This window comes from Aphelocoma coerulescens (genome assembly GCF_041296385.1).
Source record: "Aphelocoma coerulescens isolate FSJ_1873_10779 chromosome Z unlocalized genomic scaffold, UR_Acoe_1.0 ChrZ, whole genome shotgun sequence".
Classification (NCBI taxonomy): domain Eukaryota; kingdom Metazoa; phylum Chordata; class Aves; order Passeriformes; family Corvidae; genus Aphelocoma; species Aphelocoma coerulescens.
The window spans coordinates 15,005,951-15,024,680 of NW_027184085.1; the positions used below are offsets into that span (position 1 = coordinate 15,005,951).

Below are 18,730 nucleotides of genomic sequence, written 5' to 3' on the forward strand. Positions count from 1 at the left end.
CCCTGAAAAAATTGTTGGGAAAATCACTGCATACTGAGGCTTGTATCAGGTTCCATTGAAAAGTATGTAAAAAGGGAAACTACTGACAGAGATCTAGGAATTCACTCTCTTTCTATACAGCATTGAACTATCAAAGACCAGACCCCAAAATGGAGTCCTACATAAATGTAAGGGATTTCAACAAGGAAGCTTGCAGAAAGCTTGTTTCTTAATTTGCAGGGGGAGAAAACATTACTTCTTTTCCTTAGGAGTATTTGAAATTTCATTTTCAAACATTTGGGTTTTGAACTAATTAAATATAAATACAATGTAAGCCTGTTTTCTTTCTAACTTCCTCAAAAAAGATGACTGTCAATTAAAAGCCATAATTTTTTTTTACAGGTTAAAAATGCTTATTTTTCCTCCTGTTCCAGTTCCAAAGATTAAAGGGATTGACCCAGATCTCTTGAAGGTAATATTGAACTCTAAAATCTACAGTGGGAATCTCTGTAGTAGTAGTAGCAGATGGCAACTGTTGTCCCAGGCAGAAAAGTTTTGTAGAAGAAAATTCTGACTTTGGGGGAGTTGCCACAGAATTAGTTTGCACAAAATAATTTTGAAGCCTTTTGCAATTACTATGTAGCTACAGTCACCTTTACATAAGTTAACATTATAAAAAGGACAAGCATTTTTATTATTTCCTTTATAATTTTTTTTTTTTTTTTGCTTTGCAGAAAGGAAAGCTAGATGAAGTGAATTCCATCTTAGCCTGCCATGACACCTACAAGGCACAGCTATACAATGACGACTTGTGGGTTGAGTTTATTGAGTTGGACATAGAAGACCCTGATGAAAAGAATAGAGCCTCAGATACTGACAGGCTCCTGAGTGAAGATCATCTAAAATCTCACGGTTGCTTGGGAGTGAAGGATGATGATTCTGGACGGGCCAGTTGTTGTGAACCAGATATTCCAGAGACAGACTTCAGTGCAAGCGACACATGTGATGCCACCTCTGACAGTGATCAGTTCAAAAAGGCTACTGAAAAAGAAGAGGATCTCTTGTGCCTTGACAGACAAGATGATGAGTCACTTCCAAGCCTTGCCAACACAGACCCCCAACGCCAGCATAGGAATACTCAGTCTGAAAACAACCACCCATGGGCACCCTTCGCAGACAGCATTGAGTCACCCCGTCCATCAGTCCATACCCAGATAAGCAACCAGAATTCATTGACAAGTACTGACTTTTATGCTCAAGTGAGTGATATTACTCCAGCAGGCAGGGTTGTACTTTCACCAGGGCAGAAATCCAAGCTGGGGAGAGCACAGCGTGAAGGCTGCACAGAGCAAGACTTCACCACGGACAACACCTATTTCTGTGAGGCAGATGTGAAAAAATGCATTGCTGTGACTTCCCATGAAGAGAATGAGCCACATGTTCAGGAACAAAGCTATAATGAAGATGGTTACTTCACCACAGAGAGCCTTACCACTACTGTTGGCAATTTTGGAGCTTCAACAGCAGAACCCCCAAGTTCAGAGATGCCTGTCGCAGACTATACGTCAATCCACATCGTTCACTCTCCACAAGGCCTTGTGCTCAATGCAACTGCGCTGCCAGTGCCAGACAAGGAATTCAACGTGTCTTGTGGCTATGTGAGCACAGACCAGCTGAACAAAATCATGCCATAGCTCTTTTTTGATGAGGTGTGTGTAGTGTTTCACAGCAGAGAGTCAGTTTTGGGCTTGTATGCTGAAACCAAAATGAAGTCTAAAAGTTTTTCGTGGTTCTTATAATTTTATCTGAAATGTTGCAACATAAAATATAAATCAAAAGATTCCTATTGTGTTCTGTAAATATTATCTATGAATTTGTCTTGAGGCTGTTTTGTCTTGTTCTTGTGGGTGTTGATTTTTGTGAAATTAAACATTGAAATTACTGTTTAATATACAGTAAATTGTGCATTTTATTAAAGATAAAAATCAGGTGGTTTCAAGTCTAAGAATTTAGAAAAAACTGCTGTTGGCAGAGATCTTTATATCAATAATTGGGAACTGATCATATAGGTGAAAACACAAAAGTAGCTTGACTAAATAACACATCTATTTTGATTTACATAAATTGGTAAAATATATTTTAATACTTTGGTCATAAAACCATAAATGTTTTCTATTACACTACACACTGTAATTCAATTATGATGACCCATTTAAGTAATGTAATTGCTGCAGTCCTAAAAAGGAGTTTTCTGTTTTATAAAATTTTGTTCACAGCTAAAAGAAAAAATAGATTTTTACAGAGCCATTTTATACCTCCAAAGAAACCTATAGAAAAATTTTGAAATACCGTAGGAACTTAAAATTAACTGATTCTTTTACTTTCTTATGGTAACTAGTAGCGTGCAATTTAAAGTTCCGTATAAAATTTTAAAATATACAGAATACTTGGGCAAATTATTCTGTTCTTCATCAGATTCTAGTTAATGCTAATAATAATATATTTTTATAAGCAAAATTTTTTTTGTCCACAGTATTAAACACTGTGCAACTAAAATTTTATTGAAAATTTTTGAGAACATGTGAATAAGCTCTGATAACTTAGCAGCATAGTATCTTCATATTTGACCAACTTCTGAAGCCCCTCCACAGCCAAAGGTATCTCTACACTTATTAGTCTGTGCCACATAAAGTCTTGATAAAAATAAATAAATTAAGGACTTCAGAAGTTAGCCAGCAGTTAATTTTTAAAGATATAATAGGATTAAAATACTTCAGTGGAACAAGGGGATCAAGTGCAGTATTGTTCAAACGTGGTTTTTATTTTTGCAGCCTAACAGCATCTCCTCTGACCGTGTTAGGCGGACTTTCAGAAAGAAAGGAGAGAGAACTGAAACTCAGTGAGGAAGCTCTCTATGTTCTTGTGTATGTTAAGAAACTGATAGAGCTTTGCAACTAACTATTATTGTTTTAGGAGTTACCTTCCTAGGCCATGGTTTCATCACAGCAGGGTTCTTCTTAGAAAGCGAATAGGAACATTCATTTCTTTACTCTGACCTGAACAGAAGTGTATGATGTGCAGCAAATTCAGGTCTTGCTTATGATGTCTCCAACTGAACTCACTGATGCTCTTTTTGTGACCAAGTGCTACACAACTGGGCCCAACTACTGGGTGGGATTTTTAAGTTTAGCACGTATTTTATGGTAAATGTGCATTAGATATTCTGCTAATTTGCTGCTATAATTTTCTAACAGCTACATTATTTAGTTTCATATAAAATTTCATAGATGATAGACACTATTGCAAATAATGCCTATGTGTGTGTTTGAAAGAAGTTTCTTACTCTGTTTCTATTGCCAAAAATAGTTAAATACCTCAGTCAAACTCAGAATGTCATTTTGGTACTTTTCTGGTCACACAAGCCATGATACACCGGTCAGAAGATGTGTCTTTCAGTTTCTATTTAACTTTCTCTATGTTAGTGTTTTGTTTGTTTTTCTCAAAGTTTAATAAATGTATTGTCTTTGATCTGTCTGGACACAATGTGGTTTTTTGCAGGTAATTAATCCTTTTTTAACAGAAAATAGAGATTGTGTTAGGAGAAATCTAGTATTTCTCATTGAATAAAGCACAATGCCACTTTCCTCAGAATAGAAACAACAGAAACAGTGTTTTCACTGATGAATATATACGGAGGGATAGGACATATTGCACCCAGAGACGTGTTATCAGTTTAGCAGACCCATTTACCTGCTGCTGGAACATCCTGTGATTGGCAGGTTGGTCCCCAGCCTGCACCAGTGCGTGGGTTTATTCTTCCCCAGCTGCAGGACCGTGCATTTGCCTTTGTTGAACTTCATTAGGTTCTCCAGCCTGTCCAATTCTCACACAGTCTTTGGGTGTGTCAACCACTCCTCCCAGTCCTGTGTCATCAGCAAACTTGTCCCTTTATCCAGGTCACTGATCAATAAACTGAACTAGACTGGATGCAGTACTGACCCCTGGGGAGCACCGCTGACTACAGGCCTCCAGCTGCACTCTGTGCTGCTGACCACAACCCTCTCTGAGCTCTGACAGTCAGTTCTCAACCCACCTCATTGTCCACTCATCAACCCCTGCTTCCTGAACTTCCTGTGAGGGTGTTATGGGAGACAGTGTTAAAAAGCCTTGCAGAAGTCCAGGTAGACCACATCCACTGGTCTTCCCTCATCTACCCAGCCAGCCATTCCATAATAGAAGGCTACCATATTCTTCCTGTTTAGTCCCTATGCTACATGCATTCATCTACAAGCATTCCAGGGAGGTAATCAAGCGTGCAGGTCTCTCAGGAGGGGTGCAAGAGAATTACCACAACCACACACACACCCCTCCTGGAGGTGGCTGACCTCTTGGTTCTTACCTTTGAAGGCAGCTAGGGAACATCTGTCACTGCTCTAGTTGGCCTAGTTTATTTCCTAATTGGATGCAACTGTGTGAGCATTGCCATTTTTGATCCCACGCCTGAGGCCCTTCACTTTAAAGCCCATCTCAAACACATTGGCCACCTCGCATGTAAACTGCCAACACTTGTTCCCTTTCTTAGAATGACACTTTGTTCATAGATTACCTGGCAGAGTTTAATCTGTATCAATATCTCTATTCAGAAACCATGTTGGTTCTGAAAAGCAAGAACTCAAGTTGCTCTGCTGGCTGTCTTTTGGTGTCATCAAGAAGCCACTGTGCTTTGTAAGAGTTTGGATTTGAGCCTCTTTTTATCCATCAAAGACAAAGTAAATGTCCAAGGCGTAGTGTTACAAGAAACTTAAAACAGCATCATCTATGCCAGTTTCTATTAAGATAAGAAATAATTTTGTCAAACATAATGACTTATACTACTATTCTTTACTACTTAAAGTGAAACATTTTTTCTGACTGACGATACAGGAAGTGAGATCAGCAAATGCTGAGAGCTGTTCAGTCTGAATGAAAATTAACATTATCAAAGATATATTTTACATTTATAAATGGAGTATTAAAGAGTTGAGTGCTCTATAGACCTGACATGATTTTAGAAATGCTTCAAATTAATGATGACAGTCTCTGTTGGGAACACTTTACTGTCATTTACAGCTTAGTATATATAATCACGTATGCATCAGCACAGTTGTAAGAATGGAAAGTAACTCTCTGATTCAAAGAGAAACTTAAAACCATATGACATTTAGCCACAGGCAACTTTCTTTCCTGCATTGAGATTTACTATCTCAGGGGCCTCCTATCAGACAGATAAAAAGGAGTGCCTGATGCAGACTACCTGACCTGAGACGATAAGGGAGAAAATGTTTGGAGCATGACACTATTTTTATTAAAGAAGAAATGCAAAGTTGGGTGCTAGAAAAAGAAGTAAACACTACAGGATATTAGTTTTGCAATACAAGTTTTTCAGTTTAACCCAGAATATCTATTTCACTGAGATGGTGGAATTGGTAAGAATTTAATCAGCTTTTATAGTCAATTGACTTTGAGGAGATACAAGTGGATATAGCCCTCTCTTGGAACTGACTCTGCCTAAATGTAATTTTACAATACAAATTCTTCTCTCTGACTAATCATTATTAATTGCATACACAGTCAGTGCTTTAACTGCCATAGAACCCATGCCCTCAGGCTACAGAGAAGCAAGATGTAGTCCAAATCCATTTTGGTGATTAGTAAACTACTTAAACACTCTGGCATAACTGCATTGAGCAAGCGCTTCCTTATCTTCTCTACTCAGGGCTATTAGAGTAGGTAACATTTGGAAGCAGATAGAAGAGAAACTGTACCAATGGTGTCAGAGAACCAGGCATAGCAGAGCAGCTGCCAGCAGTCAGAATGATAAGCAGATGCAGTTATTCAAATTGATGCATCTAGTAAACTGGCACACTGTTTGATAGGTTTAATTTTTTATCACAACAGTATTTGGAATTTCTTTTGCATAATATAAATTTCTTTATCCTAATTTATTAAAATTAGCTGACTAATGATGCATTAGCTTCCTGAAATTAGTCTGAGAAAGCAGATCATCCCACATCATGTGGTAATTTGTGAGAGAACATAGGTGAATTCCCCTCCTTGACACTGGAAGAAATAAAAGTCTGCAGAAGGCTTAGTGGGAGTAAAAGCAAAGTTGAAGAGCTTATGCTTACAACTTTCTATAGCTTCCCATCACAGATGCTACAAATAATGCTTCCGCCCGCTACTGTCCTTGGTCTACTTTTGAGCTCATACTGAAGGAAATGAAATCTGTTCCCCAGGAGACACCTGAGACCTAGACATGGCAGGAAATTGATTTGTCATATTTTTTTCTGCAGTAGTAACTTTAACAGATTTTTTTAAATATATATATATTATTTCCCTTGAATATGAAACCTTACAATATTATACTAGAAAGACATAAAGTATAGATCAATACAGTGGCAGTTAACTTCCTCATACTAAAAATTTTCAGATCTATTTCACAACAGCTATCTGTATAGCATGTACAGTGCTGCAGTCTCAAGTTACAGAGGAAATACCAACCTTGCCTTTCTGAATGAAAAACTCCTTCAGGAACTAATTCTGTGAGCCAGCTAAATGTACTTTCCTTGGGAGCGTAAGGCTCAGGCTTGGAAATTTACCAAAGACATGATTTCTGGCTAAAACTGCACTACCAAATGAGCACAAGTCATTTGGTCCAACCCTTCTTCAACAGGTATTTGTGCACAGTATGGTTGTCACCCAGAGATCATTATGAGCATCTTATCCTCCACCTGTTGTGGCCTAGCTGTGTGGGGTTCCTTAACCTAAGTTTTTAGCTATGTGGTAGAATTATTTCTTTCTTGGTGCACTTTTTTTGGTGGAATGAGTAAGATGTTAAGTGACAGTCTCTGAGCCAAACTACTGCCAGAACAATGTGCAGCTCTGGACAAGCTCCTGTGTCAACTGCAATTAGATTTGTAAACCTACTGCATTTGAAGATGCAAAATTTTACTCATTTGGGGTTCATACATGTTGTACTCACAGTCAGATACCAAGAACAGACTAGCCAAAGAATGATCTATTTTATGAAAAGTTCCAGGGACACATGGTCTCTTGCTTTTATAGGGTAAATAATGGCAAAGTTGTGGCACTTTCTTCTGAATGTGATTAGTATTAATTAGCTGATTTCTGCCAATCACCAATTGATCAATTACAACAACCTTGTGAATTTACTTTGTTGAGGAATGTACTAAATGACTGTTTAGAAGCAAAATGCATGCTTGGCACTGAAATTGAGCACTGTCAAAAACAGAAACACAAGAAAATAGACATATGTGTCTTTACAAGTTACATTCCTAATTCCATAGTGTAGTAAATGATGCACAAGGCACAAGTGTTCCTTTCTCACAAGACTACACCCAGCTGTTTAACTTCCATGGGAGAAGGACTGATAGCCAATGGAGGGAAAAGTAAGAAAACAAAGAAAATACCATCTAAATGGACAGCTCTGGATAGGATCAATAAGACAAGACTTTACATTCACTGGAAAATGTACTCCCTAAAAAAACATCCTATGGTGTACTGTTAGAGCATGGTGCTAACAACCCCAAGGTCATGGTTTTGATCCCTATATGGGGCATTCACTTTAGAGTTGATTGTTCTGGGTCCCTTCCAACTCAGAATATTCTGTGGTTCCAGAGAAATGTATTTAAGATAATATGCTCCTTGCCACTCTGGCACATATCCATACATTTGCGTGGTTTAAACTCTCACTACCACCCTGGGTTTTTTACGTGTACAAGAAAATCAGGTCAGAAGTTCAGCATTACTTTAAAGGTACAAGAGATCCAGAATTACAAATAAATTGTAAGAATATAATTGTTGTATTTGTTGAAATTATAATAGTTTCACCCATCAGGATTCAACAGAAAGATGAATCCAATGTAGATGGGAAAGCCCAGGAGTACAGATGAGATTACTTAGGAAGCCAGGAAGCAACACAATTACTTCTCTTGACCTCATTCTTCTTTCTCTTATACTCTTCATCTCTGAGATTCATCAGTCATCTTTGTCATATCCTATTTAAAGTGGATAGAATATCTATCCGTTAAATGCTTCCAAGAAAAGACTGGGGGGTTTTGTAGGCTTACACCTTGGCTTGCAGGATAGAGTTTTGACACGACTGGGATTGACATGAATGCAGTATAAATAGTAATTTGCAAAGTGAAAACCTTTTGAGAATAAAATTGTACTAGTGATTTCAAGATTTTCAGCTAAGTCAAGAATCTGGTTTTGCATAATTATGTTCTCTCTGGAAATGACTCCCAATGGATGAGATTGATACCCTCTAATGAAGAATACTTGGCTACTGAAGAACTCGGGGCATAAGAATAACTGAATATAGATAGGCACTCTCTTGTCTGTAGCATAGATTAAACTTTTATTTTAATGTAGTTAAATTATTTAGTCTAGGTATTTGATTTCTGTTTTGCCATAGATATATACATATCCAGACAAGCTGTGGATGTCTCATCCTTGGAAGTCTTTAAGGCCTGGCTGGATGGAGCTCTGAGCAACCTGACCCAGCAAAAATTGTCCCTGCCCACAGCAGGGGGGTTGGAACTACGGTACCTTTAAGGCCCCTTCCAACCCAGGCCATTCTATGATTCTGTGATCTATGAAAAAAACATCTGTGTCAGTGTCACGATCCGCTAATGCAAGCGGGGGTCGTGATGGTTCGTTTATAGATCTCAGAGTGTAAAAAGGACACAAGAAATTTCAGTTTAAATCAAAACAGTGCACCTTTATTAAGTGCCCACAACACAGTAATGCAATAGAAGAGAGAAAGGGAGAGAGAGAGAGAGACAAAGTAGGGAGGAAGAAAAAGAGGGGGGGGAGGCAATAGCTACCAACGGATGAGACGAAGTCCTCGTGGTCTTCCGCCAATAGATTCGTCTTCTTTCCGTGGGGGAGATCTCTCCGACTTGGTTATTTCAGAGAGTCCCTTTATAGTCCTTTTCAGAAGCGAGGGGCAACTGGCCAAGAGGTTGGGAAATTTACAGCCATTGTTGTGGAGTCTGTTGCTTTGGGAAACAGGTACAGGACAGACGCACAAGACCGGTGTGCAGGACAGGTGTGCAGGGCAGGTCGTTCCTTTCCGCTTCGGCGCAGTCCTTCCCGCCTGGGCAGCAAGAACAGCGCAGTCCATTGCGACCTGCACTAATTTTCCTCAGGAATGCGTACCAGTTCCCAGCGGGCACACCCCTAGGCAACACTCGGCAGACATCCCACCTCAGCAGGGCCAGGACTCCTGTGCTCAGTCTCTGTTCTCTGCGATGATCGTGAGGCAGATGAGGGATCTTTGGACTGTCTCTTACACCACCCCGTGACTCACGATTGTCGTCAGGAGAGCTCTATCTGCACGATTTTGTAGTGTTGTTGTGAAGTCTTCAGGACTCGTCAATGTTGGTAGCATATCCTGGAAAAGGGGTAGAGAACATAAGAGAGGAAGGGAAAGAGAAGAAAAGAAAAAGAAGGAAACAAAAGAGAAGGAAATGAATAATTTTAAATCAGAATACACATATAATTTTTTTAATTAAAATACCTCTAATTTTTTATCACATCTTATTTTAATACTCGTGTAGTTTGTCTCATGTCAATAACCTTGGGTGTGTCTACAGCGGATGGGGTATTGGCTAAATTGTGGACATCTATTATAGATGTAAGCTGTGTTAGCCGTTTCATCATTCTTCAATTCATGATGTATAAGACTGCTGATAAAGCAAAACCAATCAAAACCAAAATCAAGAGAACAATGATGGGATGACACAATTTGTTCAGGACACCTGTAGCAGTAGGTGACCACCCAAAAAGAGTATCCCACCACCTGTGTTCAACATCTTTCTTTACCCTTTCTAGAACACGATGTATTTCTTTCACATTGTGATGAACAGTTACTAAGGTTTTCTGTCTATTTTTCTTGATCTTTTCCAAAATTTCAATTAAATCTTGGTGAAGCAACAATTGCTTTACCAAAGTAAGGTTCATCCCAATGGGGGTAGGCAATAATTGGTGGATCAGTGTGTAATTGGACTGTAAAAGATGATAAGAAGTAACTGGGGCTAAATATGAAAAATCACATCCTATGATTTTAGTAAAGTTACAAACACAAAAATTTGAATGATTTTTTGTATCTACTACTAAATTTTCTACAAATACTTCATCACAAGCAGTTCTTAAGCATGCACATCCATTACCTATATAGACAAGCACTGTTTCAGGAGTCTCGTTAGGATGAATTTCAAAATGACAGATATTTTGTTCTGTATCTAAACAAATATCTTGAGCTCTAATTGCATTACTTTCACAGATGAACCCTTGTTGTTCTCGGACAATACAAGTTTCTAAATTAACGGTTTGCCACTTCTCACCAATTTGACGGGCCCATTCTCTATGCTCGAAAGGATAGAGAACAGCTCCATCATGGTTCAGCCCTAATGCAATGACAGGGAATATCAGATGCACTGAAGCATTACGTATAGTCAGTACAAAGGCTGTGGCTGTGTTTGTGAGGGGATCGTAGGTAAAGTTTACTAAGTTCCACCAGGATTGGAATTCTCTTTCAAAATCAGTGGCACTGTCCCAGATTATTTTCCGAATTTCAGTAGGAAAAGTGCCTTCTTCGCCTTCTCTTATAATTGAGGCAGCAACTGACTGCATCCATAATTGAGCCTGGATGCAGCTGAGAGCTAAAGAAATGTTATTTTGTGTAGCATCGAGTGCGTCAATTATCAATTTGTGGTCATTCACATTTACCTTTTCCCAATTTGGTAATATGTTTGATAACAACCACTGATGGCTTTCCAAGGCTAATAGGGATGACTGCAGTGGTTGTTGTATTTTAGTCAAATCTGTAGTTGTGGCAATTAATTTATTCATTAATACTTCTGAATCAATACTATTTAAGATTCCCAATCCTGTTCCCATGACACCGGTTATGTCTCTTTGCGTTCGTTTCTTAGAAGGGTTTCGCTTTCGCAACCAGGTTGTCCACCCCTCGAAGGAAGTTTGCAGAAAGGGTGAACAAGCTGGCTGAACTTCTGAGACATTGTTTTGCATGAGCAATTTGACTTGTTTAAGAGACCATGCTGGATTAAATAGTATTTGTTGTTGGCCTGTTTTCCTGATTGTATATGGTCCAACTTTAAAAATTCTTGGGCTCAGCATAACCGGTGGTTGGGTGGTAGGTATTACAACATTGACATTGAGTTTTCCCCAGTGTTTTGTATCGTTTTTACCACACATGACTTTATGGGAAAATTGCACATCAGTTAAGTTTAGCCAACAATCTTGGTTTTGAATTTCACAAAACAAAACGCGGTCATGAGGTCCAATGCTATAACTGTGTATAGGTTTAGTAAAAGATCTACCAATTAGTCTACATCGTATTGAAACATCATCACCTTGGGTTACCATAAAGGGAGGAAAAACGTTGTTCTTGTCATCTAGTACGAGGGAGGTACTTATACCATGGTACGTAATTACTACACTTAGTATGGGCTTTGCTACAGCATTTATTTTGAATTTATAAGTTAAACCTTTCAAACCTGGCTGATCTGTCTGGTTATTTTGCCAATTGCATGTTACATAGGCTGATTTAGTTAGAGTAAAGTTATACCAGCAGTCAGTTGGTTCATTTTTGCAAAGCTTCGTGATTTGGACATTGTTGGTACTGGGGTCTAGGCTGTAGTTACCGACATTCTTCTGACGACAACACAGGATGAAGAGGGTTTGTGTGTTACACGCCCACTCTGTTGTAGGGCAGAGTTCGGCCGTAATGTTGGGGTGCAGGTCACTTTTCCCATTTGGTTTTAGAAAATTCCCGGTGATTGTAATGGTGGAAGCTTTCCCGGAGAAAGGTCCTTCTACTTTTCTGCATCTTACCTCAATTTTCTCACCAATTGTTCCATTTAGGGTTGTAGTCCAATCTTTTGAGTCCCATCCCCATTCATTTGAATGGTATACCTTAGAGTCGTGCAGTACTGCAGTGTCTGGGTTTGGGCGACGATCTCTAGGATGGGATCTTAGAGCACTAGTGTACCTAATGGTAGTACCAGACCATGGCCACTCAGCTGCTTTTTGGCCATGGTGTTGTGGTAGGATGCAGAAAAGTATCACCAGTTTTATCATGGTTTATGTGGTCTTTTATGTCCCTCGGAGTTCTTCTGTGAAAAGCAAACACAAACAGAGTCTGCCACTAAAGGCAGAAAAAATTAGAATGATGGAATTATCCAGTGTGTATGTATCCGATGCTCTCTCCCTAGGGCATCAGAGGCTACCCATGCATATTTATTTAGAGGGCTTTTCAGCACTAATGGTACTTCTCCTACAGTAGGGAGGTCTACCAAAACAGGTTGTCCAGGGTAGTGTGCAGGATTCTTAGGATCATTAGGTCCCTGTAATGAAGGAATTATACTTGGAGCTGTTGGGCAAAAGGCAGTGATTTTAGGACACCCGTTTACCCCCCATCTATCATTCACACCTTTCACAGCTTCCCATAGCCGAACATCCCAGTTTCCCTCCTGTGGTTTCAGAAGTCGTTTCAGGAGACCATTGGTCCTTTCTACAATGCCGTTAGCTTGAGGGTAGTAAGGGGTGTGAAAAGTCCATTTAATGCCTTCACTTTTTGCCCAGTCCTGTACAACTTTGGCCGTAAAGTGAGACCCATTGTCAGATTGAATTTCTTGTGGTTTTGGGAAAGTTCCAAACCATCCCTGCAATGCTTTGACAGTGTTATCTCCTGTAGCTCTTTTAAAGGCATCGGCCTGGACTAACCCAGATATAATCTCTACTCCTACCAGTACAAAGTGTTTACCTCCTGACTTTTTAAAGGGGCCAATATAATCTACCTGCCACGCATCCCATAAGCCTTTACCCTTTCTTAAATGCAGAGGGTCATCTTCCAAAGGGTGTCTTTCCAGCCGTTTGCGGCATTGTTCACAAGCTGATATGCATGTTTTACACATTTCTCTGGTAACAGGCCACCCACGAGCAAGGGCTTCTTTGTACAAATCTTTTGCACCTGTGTGTTGTCTTTTTACATGCAACCATTCTAATAAGTGCTCCCAGTCTTCTGTAATCTGATCCTTTTTCAAAGGACTTAGTCTTGCTAATTCATCAGCTTTATTGTTCCACTCTCCTGCTGCATTTCCATCTGTCTGGTGAGAGGCTACCCACCCCACGGCAAAATTCCCTTGACTTGCAATATTTAGAATTTCTTGCCACTTTTCCTTTTGCCATACTGGGATTCTGTTAACTTCCCAGTCATTTTGCTGCCAAAAAGGAAGCCACTCAGTACATCCCTTAAACACAGCATAGGAATCGGTGTAGATACAGACAGGAGAAGTATTCTGTGCCTCATGTTGGAAAACACTCCAAACAGCTATCAGCTCGCCAACTTGGGCGCTGCCTTCCCCCTCTGTGATAATTCGTTCACCTGAGGAGGTGTGCAGGGCTACAGCCTTGTATTTCCACACCTTTCCTTCTCGCTTGGCAGAAGCATCTGTAAACCAAGAATTTGCTGACTGTTCGGGGGAAAAAGGAGGGGCTACTTTGATGGCTGAGGCAGGTTTGTCCTGACTGCTACTCAAGTTTTCAGTCTCTTGGATTGCCAGATTTTTTACAGCTCCTTCAGTTACTGAGAAGATGCTACAATAATGTTCAATCTGAGCATACCACTTCCTTACTGAGGCCCTCTGGGCCACCCCGTCAGGTGGGGGGGTCCCAGTAGAGACTGCCTTAATAACTTTGAAAGGGCCTCTCAAAACAATTGGTTGTTGTCGTGCAATCTTCTCCACTTCTATGAGAGCTAAGCTAACCACAAATAATCCTTTTTCCCAGGTAGTGTACCTTTTTTCAGCATCTTTAAAGCCACGAGAGTAAAAACCTACAGGCCTCGTTGGACCCTCAGGACCCCGCTGCCATATGTGTACTGACAGCCCTGAAGAGGCAAATCCCCATTCCACCTGGAAAGGATCTGTAGGGTGAATAGGGCCCAGGGCTTGGTGAGCTGTTGCTTCAAAAATCAACAATTGCAATGCTTCTTCTTGAGAAGCACTCCATTCCCATTTTATCCCTTTTCTTAACAAGTTATAAAGAGGTCTGGCAATTATGGAAAAATCTGGGATGTGTTTTCTCCAGAACACTAATAATCCTAAAGCATGTTGGAGATCTTTTTTGGATTCAGGCATTTTAATCTGATCTAAAGAGGTTAGGGTATCAGGTGGGATACATGTCATACCTCCTTTCCACCAAATTCCCAAAAATTTCACTTCATGTGAAGGATTTTGGATTTTTTCTGAGGGAATTTGCAAATCAAGGCTTTCTAAGTGGGAGATTATTCTTTGTTGGGTATCTCTCACTTCTTCTATTTCATCTCCTCCCACAAGGATATCATCAATGTATTGATAAACAGTCACATTGTCAGCTTTGGGTATTTTTTCTAACTCCTGGGCTAAAGCGTGATGAGCCAGGGTGGGGGAATGTTTGTACCCTTGGGGAAGCCTAGTGAAAGTGTATTGCTGACCTTCCCATGTGAAAGCAAAACGGTCCATGTCTTCTGGCTGTAAAGGTATCATAAAAAACATGTCTTTGACATCTATAGTTGCCATAATTGAATGAGCTTTTTCTTGAATTAGTGTTATCAATTCTGCTAGATTTGGGACAGCTGCTGTGAGAGGGTCTGTGTTGGCATTTAGCCTGCGAAAATCAATTGTCAGCCTCCACTTCCCATTAGGCTTTCGCACTGGCCACACCGGAGAATTGAAAGGAGAATGAGTATTAACTATTACTCCTTGTTCTCGCAGCTCCTGTATCACTGGCTTGATGCCCTCTTTGGCACCCAGGGGGAGGGGGTATTGTTTCACATTAGTTACTTTGCTGAATGGTAGGGAGGGTGCGGCTTCGAGCAGTCTGATGTTAAAACGTGGTGTGCCAAAAGACCACAGGAGACCCTCTGAGTCCTCCCACTGCCTCCCAACGAGGGCATTCATCCCTAATAGATTGGTTGGGATATTTCCAATCACCATATTAATAGAGAGTTGATTTTCTTCCCCAGGTAAAATGAGCTTAACTAGGGCTACATTCATAGATTCTGTCGTTCCTAAGGCATTTAAAACACAATATCGGTTCTTTGTTGGGACAATTCCACATCTCTGGGCATCTTTCTTTGTCAGCGCAGAAATTTGTGCCCCAGTGTCAATTAGAAAAGTTACAGGTGCCCGTTTAGGGCCTGTAATAGCTGTGATCATTATATCTCCCTTTTTATTTTTAGTGAGCCTTCTCAGGTATACCCATGCTCCATCTCTTCGCTCACTGACAAGAGACGGAGGGTCTAGTTTCCCTGGTTTTGAGGGAGAGGTTGTTTTGGCTCACTGCACAGACTTTGAGGGAGTGGTTGGTCTGACTCACTGCCCAGATTCTGAGGGAGGAGGGGTGCACTGGGTTGAACTGATGGATTTGGTAGAACGGGTTTTCGGCAGTGCCAGTTAGACACTACCTTACTCAATTTATCAAGGGGTAAGCCATCCATCACATCTCTGGGGACCCCCTTTTTGATGCCTAATAACCACCAATGCTGACGGTTAGAGATCTGTTTTACATTCTCTGGCTTTTCGCCATGAGGAGCCCGAATGTACCTGACACCTTTTGTTTTGTCTAATTTTTCTTCTGGAATTTTTATAGGTCCATATTTTCTACTGTAATCAATCAGATCTTTTGCAACTTCACTCCATGTCCAAACTTTGCGATCACCCGCAGGTGAATTCGATTGTGAACCTGGCGGCTGAGAGGGGGTTGAATAGGGAGTAAACCCAGGATCGGTAGATCCAGTTTGGTCGCTTGGGTTTCCAAGGAATCTATCTAGCCTTTCTACGGGACCTACAGCCGCTATGGTTTTTTGAAGGGCAATTGCTGTAGGTTTGAGTGATTCTGGAAGGCCTCGAATTAAAGGGGTCATCAGTGCAGGTTTAACAGGTAATTGCATGGGGGATTCATATCCAGGAGTTAATTTTCTTTCATGGATCATTTGCAAACAGGCAGCTTTGTGGACACTTTCTAGGAGTTGCTCGGGGGTACCAATTATAGCTAAAGGGTCTCCCCTTTCTAAAGGATTAAGTCCCCCGGCCCAGAAGGCTGCACGCTGAGTCAGGGACCACGTGCCACGTTTGTCTCCTGTTGTCAAGAAAACTCCATGTCCCCAGTATCCACTGGCCTCCTGTTCAGTTAATTGAATTTGGTCTCCTCCGGTGAGAGACACTCGGAAGACATATTCTGTCTCAGATTCGTGGGGAAGCCGCCCATACTCCTTTTTTAATCTAGCTAATTCAACAGCACTGTATGGTATTTGTTTAGTGGTGATATGCGGTTCAAAATCTTCATCATTGATATAATTATATTCAGTTTTAATCAGAGGTCTCACACGAGGGCAGCAGTTTTCTCCACAATTTTTTACTAGTATTAGTTCTTTTTGGGGGTATATTTGGTCAATGTGAGGAGTTTCCTTTTCCTCTGTCTCTTTTGGTGAGTCAGCATTTTTCGAATTTCTAAAATATTCCTCTTTTAAAGCAGCCTCTAGCAAGTGATTTTTATTTTTTTCTTCATCTAATTGTTTTTGTAAAATTTCCACTAGGCTTTGAAGGGAATCTATGATCGCTTTCTCTTCAGTACATCGCTTTAAGCGATGATCTATGGCTGCCGCAAGGCATGCCCCTAAAACAGAGCAGATTATGGTTTTATTTCGGCCAAATTTAAATCTAGTCTCATGTTGTAAAGAATATACTCTATCAGTCACATAATCTAAATTAAACCAGTTATTTTGAGCCCATTCTTCCCCTCCCGGAGAGGGCCGGGCATTATGTTTTGCTAGCAGAGCATAAAACGCAGCTTTAACTTTTGCACTGGGGTTTTCAGTCATTTTATGACAGGATCAAAACCACCACAAGGAGGTAAAGTTAATTACACACTGCGACACACACACAGCTTCGCTGTGTCTCCCTTCACTTCCCTGGGTGGGTGAAGAGACCAAATCTGCTTGGGAGGTACTCCTTAAGTTACTTATGGTTGTCTCTTCACTACACCAAGCAGTCCAAATTCATGCACACACCAAAAAACACAGTTCCTCCTTTTACACTAAGAGATCCTTTGCAAAAAATCTGAAGACAGAGCCCTCAACTGAGTATGGGGTGCTTTTCACCCAGGCGTGTGCAGTTTGCGGGAAATTCGAGTCACCCCCCTTGCTTTCTAGACACCGCTCACCCCTTTTGGGGTGTCGGGCTAGGTGCGGCTGGAGTGAAACGTCCTTCCCCTATTACAGACTACACACAACCTTGCAACCCCTTCTGTCTGTCAGATCCTGTCCGTGACGCCAGTTTAATGTCACGATCCGCTAATGCAAGCGGGGGTCGTGATGGTTCGTTTATAGATCTCAGAGTGTAAAAAGGACACAAGAAATTTCAGTTTAAATCAAAACAGTGCACCTTTATTAAGTGCCCACAACACAGTAATGCAATAGAAGAGAGAAAGGGAGAGAGAGAGAGAGACAAAGTAGGGAGGAAGAAAAAGAGGGGGGGGAGGCAATAGCTACCAACGGATGAGACGAAGTCCTCGTGGTCTTCCGCCAATAGATTCGTCTTCTTTCCGTGGGGGAGATCTCTCCGACTTGGTTATTTCAGAGAGTCCCTTTATAGTCCTTTTCAGAAGCGAGGGGCAACTGGCCAAGAGGTTGGGAAATTTACAGCCATTGTTGTGGAGTCTGTTGCTTTGGGAAACAGGTACAGGACAGACGCACAAGACCGGTGTGCAGGACAGGTGTGCAGGGCAGGTCGTTCCTTTCCGCTTCGGCGCAGTCCTTCCCGCCTGGGCAGCAAGAACAGCGCAGTCCATTGCGACCTGCACTAATTTTCCTCAGGAATGCGTACCAGTTCCCAGCGGGCACACCCCTAGGCAACACTCGGCAGACATCCCACCTCAGCAGGGCCAGGACTCCTGTGCTCAGTCTCTGTTCTCTGCGATGATCGTGAGGCAGATGAGGGATCTTTGGACTGTCTCTTACAGTCAGACAAAGGAGCAACAAGCTGTGCTACAAATTAAATTTTTCACTCCTGCTTTGGTGATGGTTGAAACTTTTAAAACAAAAGCATTGTTCTGACCAAATAAATGACTGCAAAGGTCTCAGATTCTAATAACATATGAGGGGCTTTTTTCTTCTTGGAAACAGCACATAACAGTCTATGCAACAAAGCACTGGAACAGGCTACCTTCATTCCATATGGCTGAGTATTTTATTATGAATTATGCTGCAGATGAACACAGGCTATTCCAGACAAAACTTGTAGACAGCAAGATACAGTGAGCTAATTTTCCATCTGTAGTAATTTGGGAAGTTATTTCTCAAGGCAAACCAAAGCCATTTTACATCGAGCATGTGGTACAGCTCACACAGAAGATTGTGTGGGTTTTCACAGATTTATTGAATGATACACATTTTAGGAGATTTCATTTGCCATTTAGCTAGTGTTTACCTTCCCTGTTTTCCCTTTTTTTGAAGTTCATACTGCATCACAGAACATTCCAGTTAAAATTACAAGGTATGAGATTCCTATAAGGAATGCTAGAAATTTACTGCTTACCAGTCTCCTGTTACAAAAACTGAAACTTATATTTTGATACATACCATAATTACTAATGCTAAACCATTTTTTTTCAACCTCTGAAA

General features: G+C 40.8%; 2 protein-coding genes across 5 annotated transcripts in view; one reads left to right on the forward strand and one right to left on the reverse strand.

Moving 5' to 3' along the window:
- Window positions 1–3,512, forward strand: part of GHR (growth hormone receptor) — a 149,422-nt gene extending 145,910 nt beyond the window's left edge. For all 4 annotated transcript variants that reach the window (XM_069002442.1, XM_069002444.1, XM_069002441.1 and 1 more), the window contains exons 9-10: window positions 382–451; window positions 714–3,512. In XM_069002442.1, coding sequence (XP_068858543.1) covers window positions 382–451; window positions 714–1,673 — 1,030 coding nt within the window. In that variant the 3' untranslated portion in view covers window positions 1,674–3,512. The remainder of the gene's footprint in view (window positions 1–381; window positions 452–713) is intronic.
- An 11,561-nt stretch (window positions 3,513–15,073) lies between these two features.
- LOC138103265 (uncharacterized) lies at window positions 15,074–17,850 on the reverse strand. The gene has a single exon (XM_069001445.1). It carries the CDS (start codon window positions 16,928–16,930, stop codon window positions 15,350–15,352), a length of 1,581 nt encoding a protein of 526 aa, XP_068857546.1. The 5' UTR covers window positions 16,931–17,850; the 3' UTR covers window positions 15,074–15,349.
- Window positions 17,851–18,730: the final 880 nt, after the last annotated feature.